This window comes from Artemia franciscana, chromosome 7 (genome assembly GCF_032884065.1).
Source record: "Artemia franciscana chromosome 7, ASM3288406v1, whole genome shotgun sequence".
In the NCBI taxonomy this organism is placed as follows: Eukaryota; Metazoa; Arthropoda; class Branchiopoda; order Anostraca; family Artemiidae; genus Artemia; species Artemia franciscana.
In genome coordinates this window covers 26,339,204-26,352,649 of record NC_088869.1, presented here as the reverse complement: position 1 = coordinate 26,352,649, position 13,446 = coordinate 26,339,204, and the positions used below count along the sequence as shown (strand labels likewise).

At 35.7% G+C, this 13,446-nt stretch overlaps 2 protein-coding genes across 5 annotated transcripts in view; one reads left to right on the top strand and one right to left on the bottom strand.

The window, feature by feature from the left end:
- LOC136029074 (probable methyltransferase-like protein 24) overlaps positions 1–13,446 on the top strand; it is a 110,336-nt gene that overhangs the window by 61,172 nt on the left and 35,718 nt on the right. The window lies entirely within an intron of this gene.
- Positions 1–13,446, bottom strand: part of LOC136029076 (probable methyltransferase-like protein 24) — a 44,327-nt gene that overhangs the window by 9,687 nt on the left and 21,194 nt on the right. For all 4 annotated transcript variants that reach the window (XR_010617967.1, XM_065707125.1, XM_065707126.1 and 1 more), the window contains one exon: positions 5,181–5,496. Coding sequence is in view for 3 of the 4 variants with exons in the window: in XM_065707124.1 (XP_065563196.1) it covers positions 5,181–5,496 (316 nt within the window). In the remaining variant the exon portion in view is untranslated. The remainder of the gene's footprint in view (positions 1–5,180; positions 5,497–13,446) is intronic.

Here is a 13,446-nt window from a genome sequence, read left to right as displayed (position 1 = left end):
CACCAGCAGATATATTTTTACTGGCTCCCCTTGGCCCAAAGACTTAAGACTATAGGTTTCATTGCGCGGTTTCCTTATTTCAGTCAACAATCCTAGATAGTTTCAAGCAAATTGGAAAGAAAGCAATTTTGCCCTTTTTGACCCGAATTTCAAAATGGAACAAGAATAACATTTTGCTTGTTCATTATGTGTTTGCTTTTAACTTACGACCCTAAAATAATATTTGTCAAGAAACACATTTTACCTGCCTTTTCTATCCCTTTTTTGGGGGAACGAACTATTTTTGTCTGTTTTTTTCTTGTGCATTATAATTCTGTTGAATCTAGAACTGACGGACACAAATTTAAAACAAAGAAAAATTTTCGGTCCTTTTAGGGCCCTATTTTTGGGGGGCCAAGCCCGCAAACTAAATTTCTTTTTATGCTGGGCTTCTCTTTCCCCAGTACTTGCGGCTGCAGGTATCAAACTTATCAAAGACATCAATATTATTCGCCCAATACCAAGCACACACACCCCCGTTTACTGGCTAAAAAATAAGGAATTATACATGACTCTTTACTTTTGCAATGCCTCTGGTGCGTTAAGATGTGTGCATTCAATAGTCTCTGGACGATAGGGGTCAGGATGACGTCAGCCCCCTAGCAGACTAAAAATTATGCAGGGTTTCAGTCCGTATGATTGAAAAGTCCGTATAACTCAGTTCGTAAAAATATAATTCAAAAACTACTGAAAAAAGACTGTGACAAGTTGCAAAGTTTTATAAATTGTTCAAATTTCTCCTAAAATTTTATTTGCAATCCAATATTTTATTCCTAAGCAAAAACATTTTGAATACGTCCCAAACTCTCTTTAGCTGATAGTGAAAGACAATCGTAAAAGAAACAGAAAAATTTTCAAAGAAAAGTAAAGAGCGATTTTAAGACCTGAAATAAGCAGAAACAAAGTTTTATGATAGTTCAAATTGAATAAAAACAATCATTACTGCAAAAAAGTAAAGGAATCATAAAGTGAACAAAGATCAAGAGGAATAGTCTTATGAAAATTAAAAAATAGTATATATATCTGCATCTGCCTGTGTTAGGTTTTAGTATTGCTCGCCTGACAGAGCAGGCTTTACAAAGCTTGGTTTCTTGGTTCTCCCTTAGGTTTTAGAAAGCTTGCCAAAGCCTTTAAATGATGCCTGACAGAGAGTTGTAAAAGCAAAAACTTGATAATTCAAATAAAAAAATCATTTACAATGCAACATTACTTTTTCTCTCTTATGGGGAAGAATGACCGCGTTGAATCTGCAGACTCTAAATGGTCACTGTGCATTTCTAAATATTGTGTCTTTCTAAGTATTCTAATATTTAATAAAGTTATAATAATAACTATATATTATTATAATTATAATACTTATAATATAATACAATATATTATATTATAATACAATAATATATGTATATATAGTATAATATATGTATATATATATGTATGTATATATATGTATATATACAATAATATATGTATTATATTATAATACAATAATAGTATTATAATATATTATAATACTAACATATTGTAACACTTTATACTTTATTATTATTTATACTTTATTAATTTATGCTAAATATTCTAATATAATAGTAAATGTTTATAATATAATATTTCTAAATATTCTAAACATTGTGTACAACAATCTTGAAGCTTTTTGATACCTGGACGATTTTTAAACACTTTAAAATAAAAACGTGCCTCGGAATTAATTCGATAAGTTCGTGAAAAAGTATTGTAGTATTTACTTAAAGTGACCTTGAATGTTCCTTTAGTGACCATTTAAGTACTTTAATATGTACTTAAGTATATGAACTCAAATGGATACCCAACACTTCACTGACGACACTTCATTCATGATCTCTGAACCGTATTTTTTTAAAGTATTAACAAGCGTCGCTTTTGAAATTTTAAGTTGAATTGTAAGATCAAATTAGCTAAAAATAACGTAAGACAAAATTAACGAGGAGAATTTTCAGATACAGAAAACCGAACGTACTGCATATATTTTGGTCGAGACATCCCATTAGCTCTTCTCAGTTAAAAAAGATAAAAAACACAAAATAAAATCGTATACACACAAAAAATAAGACAAACCGAAAAAATTTAAAGTCTCCCAATCCCACCGGCTTCAAAAAGATAGCCCAGGAATAAAGCCTGGAAATAAAAAGAAGGTTTGTATATTCATTTTGGAAGTCGTTTTAATTATGGTAAAAACATTAGGTAGTCTCATGCCTGGTTTTAAAGCCAGGTTTTGTCAATAGTTTTATTAGTTCATGAAACGATTTACTATTATTATAAAGGGTCAAAAAATGAGAATCGTTGTTTTCATTTGTTAACAAAATTTTCCGTTTATTTAATTCTGAGTTTTCTTACTTAAGCCTCTACTTTATTTTATTATAATAAAGCTTCAAAAATTGCAAAATGGTTCGGCTTTTATGCCACTTGGTATTAACCAAGTGACATATAGCAATCACCAATTCTGTCGGTCTGTCTGTCTGCCGGTCTGTCTGTCAGTCTGTCTGTCGGTCCCGGTTTTGCTACTTTAGGCACTTCCAGGTAAGCTAGGACGATGAAATTTGGCAAGTGTATCAGGTACCGGACCAGATTAAAATAGAAATAGTCATTTTCCCGATTTGACCATCTGGGGGGGGGGGGGAGTGGGGGGCCGGTTAATTCGGAAGAAATAGAAAAAATGAAGTATTTTTAACTTATGAGCGGGTGATTGGATCTTAATGAAATTCTTATTTTAAATACCGACCGGATCTGATGACATAGGGGGGAGTTGGAGGGGGGGGGACCTAAAATCTTGGAAAACACTTAGGGTGGAGGGATCGGGATGAAACTTGACGGGAAAAATAAGCGCAAGTCCCAGATACATGATTGACATAACCAGAACGGACTCGCTCTCTTTGGGGTAGTTGGGGGGGGGGGTTAATTCTGAAAAATTAGAAAAAATGAGGTATTTTTAACTTACGAACGGGTGATTGGATCTCCATGAAATTTGATATTTAGAAGGATATCGTGTCTCAAAGCTCTTATTTTAAATCCTGACAGGATCTGGTGACATTGGGGGAAGTTTGGGGTGGGGAAACCTAAAATGATGGAAAACGCTTCGATTGGAGGGATTGGGATGAAACTTGGTTGGAAAAATAAGTAGAAGTCTTGCATACGTGATTTACATAATTGGAACGGATCTAATCAATTGGGGGGGGGGGGGGGTAATTCTGAAAAATAAGAAAAAATGACGTATTTTTAACTTACATAGGAGTGATCGGATTTTCATGAAACTTTATATTTAGAAGAACCTCGTAACTCGGATATCTTATTTTAAATCTCAGCCGGATCAAGCCTAATTGGGGGGGGGCAGTTGGGGGGACCGGAAATCTTAGAAAATACTTAAAGCGGTGAAATCAGGATGAAACTGGATGGAAAGAATAGAAACCTTTCTAAGATACGTGAGTGACATAACTGGAACGGATCTGCTCTCTTTGGTGGAATTGGGGGGGGGGGGGTAATTTTGAAAATTGAGGTATTTGTAACTTACGAAAGGGTGACCAGATCTTAATGAAATTTGATATTTAGAAGGATGTTGTGCTTGAAGGTTGTAATTTCAAATTCTGAACAGATCCTATGACTTTCGGTGGAGTTGGAGGGGGAAACCGGAATTCTTGGAAAACATGAAAATTGGGTTATTTTTATCTTACGAATAGATTATCGGATCGTAATGAAATTTGATTTTTAGAAGGAATTCATGTCTCAAGAGCTCTTATTTCAAATCCCGACCAGATCTTTTGACATTGGGGGGAGTTGGAGGGGGAAATCTTTGAAAAACACTTGGATTGGAGGAATCGGGATGAAGCTTGGTGGATAGAATACACAAATGTCCTTGATACATGATTGACATAATCGTACTGGATTCGCTCTCTTTGGGGGAGTTGGGGGGAGGGGTTCAGTGATTTGGCAAGTTCGGTGCTTCTGGACGTGCTAGGGAGATGAAAATTGGTAGGCGTGTCAGGGAGCTGCACAATTTGACTTGATAAATTCGTTTCCTCAGATTCAACCATCTGGGAGGCAAAAGGGAGAGGAAAAATTAGAAAAAATCAGGGATTTATAACTTACGAGTGGGTGATCGGATCTTAATGAATTTTGAGATTTAGAAGGACTTTGCGACTCAGAGCTCTTATTTTAAATCTTGACCGGCATTCAGCCTCTTATTTTCCTTTTTGAATCAATCTATTGATTCATAGAATTTTGTTAGAGCTCATACCGTATGATCTCTTCGCTCTTAGCTCTTCTCGCCTCGTCATAAGTGCCATATGAGCTCTTAGCTCTTGTTTTTTTAATAGATTCCGATTTGTAAAGAGCAATATTTTTGTCCTTTTTATATCGATGTTACATTGCTTCAACTCTGCCTAGTTCTCTCTTTGCCTACTCTGCCTACTCTCTAAGTGTTGAAAAGGTCGATTAGTAAAAGGGCCTCATATACTGTTACCTTATGTGCATATTTCATTAAAATTATCCAAGCGGGAAGATGTGGGCTGGGAGTGCGGCCCAGGGCCTAGGGAAATTTTAAAAATAGAGCACCGGTTGGCAGAGCCGGAAAATTCTCTCCATCACTCCAGTCTTGATCTTCGAAGATTTGTAGTGGTGTGAGAAGTGGAGAGAGTTTTTTGGTTGCAGGAATAATTAATAAAGGCGTAGTTTATTTAGATTGTCTGACCTAGATTGCAATGGATGATACCACTCCTCTTGTGATCTAACAGTAGCGATAACGGGCTCAGGAAACCTTCGGCCAAACTGTGTGACACCCACTTCCCAATAATCATGCACTAATAGCAACTGCAATGGTAGAATCTGCGGCGGCGCCACAAAACAAAACTTATGGGAGCAGTGCTAGTTGAACCTTTGGCGCCACCTGAGATAAAAAACTTGTGGCCATGGGTTTATGTTGCATACAAAAATTAATCTAGCAAAATCCGAAATCAAAATACATTTCAATGCTGAAAACCATAATTGGCATCAGTAGACATATTATCACACCATTAAAAGAATTCACACAATTCTTTTTTTTTTAATTTTCATTTTTTCATTCCAGAAATATAGACTTCTAACAAAAACTGTATTTATCATAATAGGAAACTCACCAATTTTATGAAAAATGAATCGTCGCTCTCCAGTTTGTTCAGGCTCTTCGATAGTTGGATCAAAACCATAGACTTCACAGCCATATTCAATCAATGCATCCTCAAATGACCAGTTATCCTTCACTCCAAAAGAATAAACAAGACAATTACCAGAAACAGGTCTAATGTGTTCGTCAAGACACACTGCCTTATGACCGTCCATATAGTCCCGACGTTTACCATCAGGGAATAACCATTCCTTCCAAAACCGTCCTCCAAAAAATTTGAGATTTCGACATGCTCCAAAGTTGTTCCAAGCATGCCACCGGGCAATATCCTGGGAAATAAAAACTGTGATCAGTATATATAGTGGAAACTATAAATCCCCCCTTGATCTGAAAAATACTTATTCGGGAGTATTTTCATTATTCCTTTTTAGGTATTCATTAGCAAATTGCCCCATTCACCCAGACTCTGCGCTACCTTAGATTTTCCTTAACTGACCTTATTGCTCCACTGAAGTATTTTACTGATTATGCAATGCTGCCAACGATACTGGTATAGACCACTGCCTAGAAACTGTAAATCCTGCAGAAATTTGATTTATACTTATTTATAAAACCTTTTTAATCAGTTTTGAACTGAATTACTCTAACACACTCTCGCACAAAACACACCAAACACACCAAAACACACCAAATCCAGAATATGCCACAACAACGTTTTTGCACAATCATGAATAATATCAAGATTGACAATGTGTCTTTGCATGCGGTATCTTTGACCATTTGACCTTAAACAATGTTGTCGCAAACAAAACAACATTCCTTCGTAACGACTGGATTAGAAAATTTTTATTAACTATCTATCACTACTTACAGTGCATACAGTCATACAGTTTCTCTTCTCCCAAACGAGTGTCACATCAATTATTTTAGCACAAACCAAAAGGTGAATTCTCGCCCTGTTATGTTTGACATGTATTGTCCATCTAGACCCACAGAAGATATTTTCTTCAAAAGATCCCAACAAGAGAGATTTTGATCATGGTAAAATGACCACTGAAGGATGAACTCAGAAAAATTGTATTTTGTAGGCTATTGAAGATTGCCTTCACATAAGTAGGTAACCGTGCCTCACTGTGCCCATTACACCAATAAAAGGTGTCAAACCTCAGGAAAAGGGCTTAAAATAGAGTCCAATGAGTTGTCAAAACTTACTTACAATTTAAAACAAGATATCTTTTGTAATCAAATTTCATAACAGTTTCCAAAATAACCTGTTTCATGAGTTGACGGTAGAAAGGGGAATCAAGGGAAAAAAGACGTTGTCAGGCTTAGCCACTGCAACCTTTGGGAGATGGATCCTTGCCAGATTCCAGGGTTTTTACGGGTTTTCCACTTCTAAAAATGTTGTTATAAGGATATAGTTTTGGTGCTTCAAAGGACCCACATCTTGCCAAATGATGCCAATTGGGGGCATAGGGGGCATTTGCCCCACTTATCATAAATTTTTTGGGGTATTTTCGATGGAATAATAAAAAATCATCAGGATTTGTAGCAATAGAAGTAGTAGTGAGAGTAAATCTTGTTGGAGTAGTCATTTAGGACTAGTTGTGGCCATGGTATGAGTGGTCATGTGATATGTGAAGCAGCAGGTAAAAATTAATGACACACAGACAACACATCAAAATAAACTAGCTTCCCCCAACAAATAGAATAAGCCTCGTTGGGCTAGGGATACACTCTTCAATATTATCAGTACCGTACTTCTCTTACTATTAAAAACGAAAAAAATTATTCGCATGTTTTGTTCAGATTGATTTCCTTCTTACCTTCATAGCTCTTGTAATTTCATATTTCGAAGATTTTTTTTTACGCAAATTAAATTGATATTAGCTACTTCAGAGTTGATATTCCCGGAAATTTAAGACATTATTTAAATATTGTATAACGGGTATGATATGATAGACTTGAGATCTCGTGTCTGTAAGGGCAGGGGTTTGTGTCCTAGTGTCACTGAATATCTGTTTCTGAAGGGGATTAGCGATCTGACTCTTTAAGCTCAGCCAGATTCAACTGAGCTGTAAATGACTACCTGAAGAAATCTGAAGGGAAAAACACGGGAAGTTCGGATGATTTCTTCCCAACAACGCATTGCACTCCACGTCAAAAGCAGAGAGTCAGATGATCGATTTTTGTGCAGTGCAGACTATTGGTTAGTATACGGGAAAGACTGTATTTTAGATTGTTCAAAATAGTATTTTGCTTTTGGTCATTTTCTTTGTGTGGTAGTTTACATTGCCACAAATATTTGTTCAGACTACATTACAGAAAAATATAGGTAAAACTCTTCCCACTTACCTGAAGGATTTTGACTATGTTAATTGACAATGACTAACAGTGATTTTGACTATGTTAATTAGCCAGAGTAATTGAAAGAGGTATTCCTTTCTGCCTATAATAGCGGGGACTGAATGTAAAGTGATTTATTTCCACATTATCTGGGTTTTGTAACGTAATTGAAAGGTGTTTTTACAATAGAGCGTACGAGTTCTTGGAAGCGCGGCAACTTTTCAGTAAATTTCAGTTTGGTCTTCGGAAAGAACATTCTATCCAGCCATGCTGCAGTATATTCATGAATGTTTAGATGAAGGGCTTCTTCCTGCGACGATGTTCTTGGATTTAGAACAGTTTTTGACACAATTCGTCATGAAATATTGCTGTACAGGTTAAACAATTGTGGTATTAGAGGCCCAGCCCTGAATTTTGTGAAATCATATTTACATTGTCGGTATCACGTAACGCAAATTGATGATTCCTTGTCAATGCCTCGTCTTCAGTCAGAAAAGGTTGGCCTTCCACAGGGGTCCATACTTGGTTCCTTACTATTCCTGATTTATATTAATGATTTTTGCAACTCTTCTGACGGGGGGAGTTTCAATGTTTAGTTTGCTGATAATACAGGTTCAGCTGTTGCTGATGAGTCCACAGATGATTTGAAGCAGAGGATTAAGGAACTTTTAAAAGCATTGATTCGGTGGTTATATTCTAATCGATGTCACTAATGGAAAGAAAAACTTTAATCCCGATGATACAACTCGAATCAATTGAACTACCAATATTATTGAAAAAGGGAATTACTTGTGGTCCACTGAATTTTTGAAGTGTCAAAAGTCTTAGACACTAAACCTGTAACGTATGAAGTATGTGATATAAAAGATGATGAAAATCATGGCAGTTTTTATCATTATGAACTACAAAAGGTTAAAAATAATGGAACGTATAAAATTGAAAAGATATTAGAGTCCTACTCGCAAGGGTAAAAGACAGTTGCTTGTTCGCTCGCTAAAATACAACTGTAATTTTTATTCTTAGATTGCCGCTGAAGACCTTCATAATGTCTAATGATTTTTTTATGTGACATTCATGTCCAATGTCTCTGACCCTCTCTATGACGGTTTGAAGATAACAAGTGATTTTTGAAGTAGCTCTTGTTGATTGCATTTTCGAAAATACATTTTTGATATCCAGAGAAAAGATCGTACATATGAGATTAAGGTAAGACATTTTGACTTCTCTGGCGATGTTTTGGTGGCAAATTATGACTCTGATGAATACCACCTCGCTACTATATCCTATGAGTAACACAGCAACGTGCTAGAGCTGTGTTGAATTATCAACAAGAAAATTGCGAGTGAAAAAAGGGTAGTTTCACATTCAACTATTCATTAGAACAGAGGAGAATTTATATTACCAATCCATTGGAACATGAAAGAATTGTCCTCAATGAGGATTTCCGTGAGGTTCGGGTTCGACTAATCGGTGTGACCTTCTAGCAATAACAAAAAGTTTGGCTGTTATTACATTTCATTTTCGATCCATTCTATTATTAGGAAAAATACTTTTGTTTGTCCTGATATTGATTGCTATGTTCATACTCTTAGACCACGACAATAAGGTCATGAAATGGACTATTACAGGGGTTGTTCGTCAATGCTCGGTAACGGTATCTGAAATTGGTTTGCTAAGTTGTTTCGCTCTGCTTTAACCCTGGCTGAAAACTGTATTGCACCGGTTGCCACAGATTTTACGTCCTCTACATTAAATGATTGGGTATTGGGAGCAATTTTTAAGAAAGTATTTCAAAAATTCTCAGGTCCAGCGCATAGTCCCTAGGCGAGCGTCTAAAATCTCAACAAAACAGGAAAGGTTTAAAGAGGGCGAGACACACCTTATCACTCATGAGTTTAATGTTTGGCCAGAAGCGTAAGAAATCGCTCTTGTCACAGAAGAAAAAAAGTAAAAATTGTCAGATCGAAAAAGGATTTCTTGTCCTAGAAATGAGATATTTATCACATACAGGATCTCATCCTTCAAGCAACTCATCTTTAAATCTTTTCAATACAGAAAATCTTTATGTGAGCTTAAAACATGATTACTATGATGAATTTAACCTGCAACAACCGCTCTCTGAAAATGTTCATTTTGACTTTATTCCATTGAAAATTATTCCATAGATTTTACTCCCGCATTTATAGATTTACATGTTATTGTCAAAAAACATAAAAATGAAAAACCAAGAGTGGCCGAAGGGACCTCCTATGAAAACTGTGTACTGCGCATTTGTTTAGAACAATTAGTGTCTACATAAATTGAACGTTTGTGAATCTTTAAATACATGCAGGCTATATACAATTGATGTCGATGAGTCCAATGTCCTAAAAACATTTGGGGGGTATGGCTGTTTGATATGAATATAAAACGGACACTAACACTAGCAATATACTTAGACATGCGGCAACTATAGAATTACACTTGGCTGTAAAAAAAAATCCCGATATATTTAATGTACATTAATGGTTGCCTCTCAGTGTAAAAATTGGTATAAAGCTACAACTTGCTCTGTCCAATTTTATTTTGCGATAAGTAGTTGGCACTGCACCCGATGTGACAGTTTCTCTCACCTCGGCAATACTTCATTTATGAAAACAGTAAGTTATGAGTTCTGTTGCTTCGCCAATCGAGAAATTAGGAGCTAGTGGAAATAATATCAAACTGCTCTTTCCTTATACAATCACGAATCAACGGCAAATTACTACGGGTTCACTTGCCTACACGGACTTTTCATTTATCAATGGAAAAATTATTTCAACACTTGCTTTGGCTTTTGTAAAAAGTGCTAGTGCCGTTGGATCATGGACACATTCTCCACATAAATTTGAAGCGTTTGGACTTTCATCTCTTATTTGTAAAGTAAATGGATTTCCATTCTACGATTTATCCTTAATCCTACACGACCTTATATGAATTGAAAGTACAATCCCAAGATCGAGATTCACAATCATTTGAAAATGGTATGTCTGAAGAAGTTTTTGAAAAAGCTCATGGTGCCATTGTACTGGATTTGTCTGGTACTCAAGATATGACTATTGTCCGAACGGGTACAGTACGTTTAGAGTGTACCTTTGCCGAAACATTAGAGGAGAGGATAGAATTAATCTCACTAAATAAATTTGAAACCTATTGGAAATTACCCCTGATGGCAGTGTTCTCTTAGACTTGGTACCATGAACACAAATCAAATAATCAATGTAATTGATTAGAATCCTTACATGCCCATATTCAAATCATATTGCATGCCTTTGGATTTCCTCGACCATATTCAAAGTGTTAACAATACCTTTATCATTCTTAATAGTAGCCCATCAACTTTAAAGAAGGGGCATTGGCTATGCGTCTTCCAAACAGCGAAGAATATTGAATGTTTTGATCTACTGGTCTACCATATAAGTTTTAGGCACCTCAAATTAAAACTTTCTTGAGCAAATTGAAAAATCTATTATTCAAAATCAAATGCAAGTACAAGATTTATTAGCCAAAAGCTGTGGTTTTCATGGACTATTATGTTTTATTTTCCAATTTTGAGGATATACATACAGTGAATTTCTTAGCATTTATGTCGAAAATCCTCGATTTGACAACTGGCTAGTTTAAAATACTCTTTCCTACATGTATAGTATAAATTTCAGTACCCTAAAAGTAAAGTGCTTTCAAAATATTTGTAAATTTGTTTATTAATGACACTTTTATGTACAAAAAACTCCACATCCCTTAGATTTATTCTTTCACGTATAGGTAATGGTCGAAAGCCATAAGTGGCGGCCACTCCATAGGATTAGACTTGCGTTCATCCTGGCATTCACAGTCAGGGTCATGTTTTCTACAACAACAAATTAACTTCATTTTTATTTTGATTCTTCCTAAAATCAATAATACTATTTTGATTCGTATTATAAAGTTCAGGTGTTTCGATTTGGTTGTTTGACACAACATTACATACAAAATTCTCATATGAAGAATCCCTTTCTGTAACAGCCAAATAAAAGTCTGTAGGCTTATAATCATAGCAGCCGGTATCTTCACAACGACGGTGTAAAAACCAGAATAGTAATTAAGGCGTAGACCAGGTTATACTTCTCAAAACAGTTTAAAACCGTGAAGATACGAGTGTCTTAAAAATAAACTGAAATCACGTTTAGGGATTTTTGTAATCATTCCGGGGTAAGCATTTTCCCATTGATGACACATATCATAGTTTCAGTTGGAGCATAGGAAACCTCTAGCGTGAAAGTCACAAACCTCTTCAAGACAGAAATTAAAGGCTTTAATTTGCACTTCGTATGCTCCATATAATTTACACGGATTACATAATCGACACGTTCCATTATAATCATCAAGGAAAGTACAATTGTCACAGGTGACCAAGTGCCCAATGTTTAGAAACATAATTTTCATGTGTAAAATACTTTTCGATGTTGACAGTCTTACTCCCAAAAAGAAACTTACAGTGGGGAAATGAAAGTCTTGTAGAAGAAGAAGGATAGTCACAAAAAGTAATAGACAAGATTTTTCGAGCTATTTCTTGTTGCCTTGCAAAACGGCCGTCTAGATAGGGGTTAAAAGCAAAATCATAATATCATTTTGTTTTGTTTCAATTGATTTTTCAATATATTGAGTAAATGCATATTGTTCGTGATTTAAAAGTTTCATGCAATAGTCCAAGTATGGGGACTCATACTTCATTATATTGTTAAGCATTCTTATAGAAGATAGTTTTCTTTGAAAATAATCATAGAAAATCACCTAGAATCAAACATATTTCCAAAGTCACTAGATTCCGTATGATTTTGTATTTCTCAGATTCACTCATTTTTAGCCCTGACACTTTCACTATCGATTATAGACTAACAATAGATCTCGCCAGTAACAATCATACTCCTTTTTTGCAGACTGATTCAGGTTGTTGGATTCAATATATTTCTCTAATGCACTTAATCCACCTTAATGCACTTATAATCACTTATATTCACAAAGTATGATTGTTCTTCCAGCTTGAATTCGCATATCGTGCAAACATCTTGTCCCATTTGAAGGTTAGTCGGCAACCCCTTGCAATTTTTTCGGCAGAAATAGACAATCTAGGTTTCGTTTCACCATTGTTAGTGCTTTCATTACCAATAGAGTAACTCCATCCATTACTAAGCCATCCTTGATTTTGACACACTGAACTCTCTTTCAATACTGAAGCAAAGTCACGCAAGATTGCGTCAACCTCAAATCCAATGACGCAGGTGTACTATGCACGTGCACTATTGCGTAAAGTATGCGTAATAATTTCTTGAAGGGCTAGTAACTCTAATAGTTTATCCCTTATCTGAGTGCCCGGAAGCAGAGAGGCATCACTGCTCGTAATGTTTTTAAATATCTGCACTTTTTATAGAAGAAGTTGTCGTAGAAAATTTGGAAGGGACTTAATCGATTGGAAATAGAAAGGGTTAGTGTGCTTTTTAATAGCCGAATTCTGTTGAAGACCAGCCAGCCCCACACAAACTTATCATTTTTCCAAACACATTCGATTAGTATTTTGGGATAGCCACTTTGTTCAGCGTAGATGAAATGTTGGAAGATTACATCTTTGAGGATCGCAACACCTCTAGTAAAGGGTTTAAGATATGCCCTGGGGGCATATAAGGTCGTATATACTTTGCAGGGGCCTCATTAGATTGTTAATCAGAAGTAATAGTGCCGGTTTTAAGAGTCAAAATTATCTGAGAAAAGCTCCCCCCCCCCACACACACATGTCGTATTATCCGAAATACAACCAATATAAATTTTGAAATAGCCCTTTTATTCAAAATAATCCAAAGATCATATAAACACTTTTGGGGTTGTAATGAACTCCCAGAGCCTAAGGGCAAGTGCTAGAAGTTGTGCTCTGGATGTAT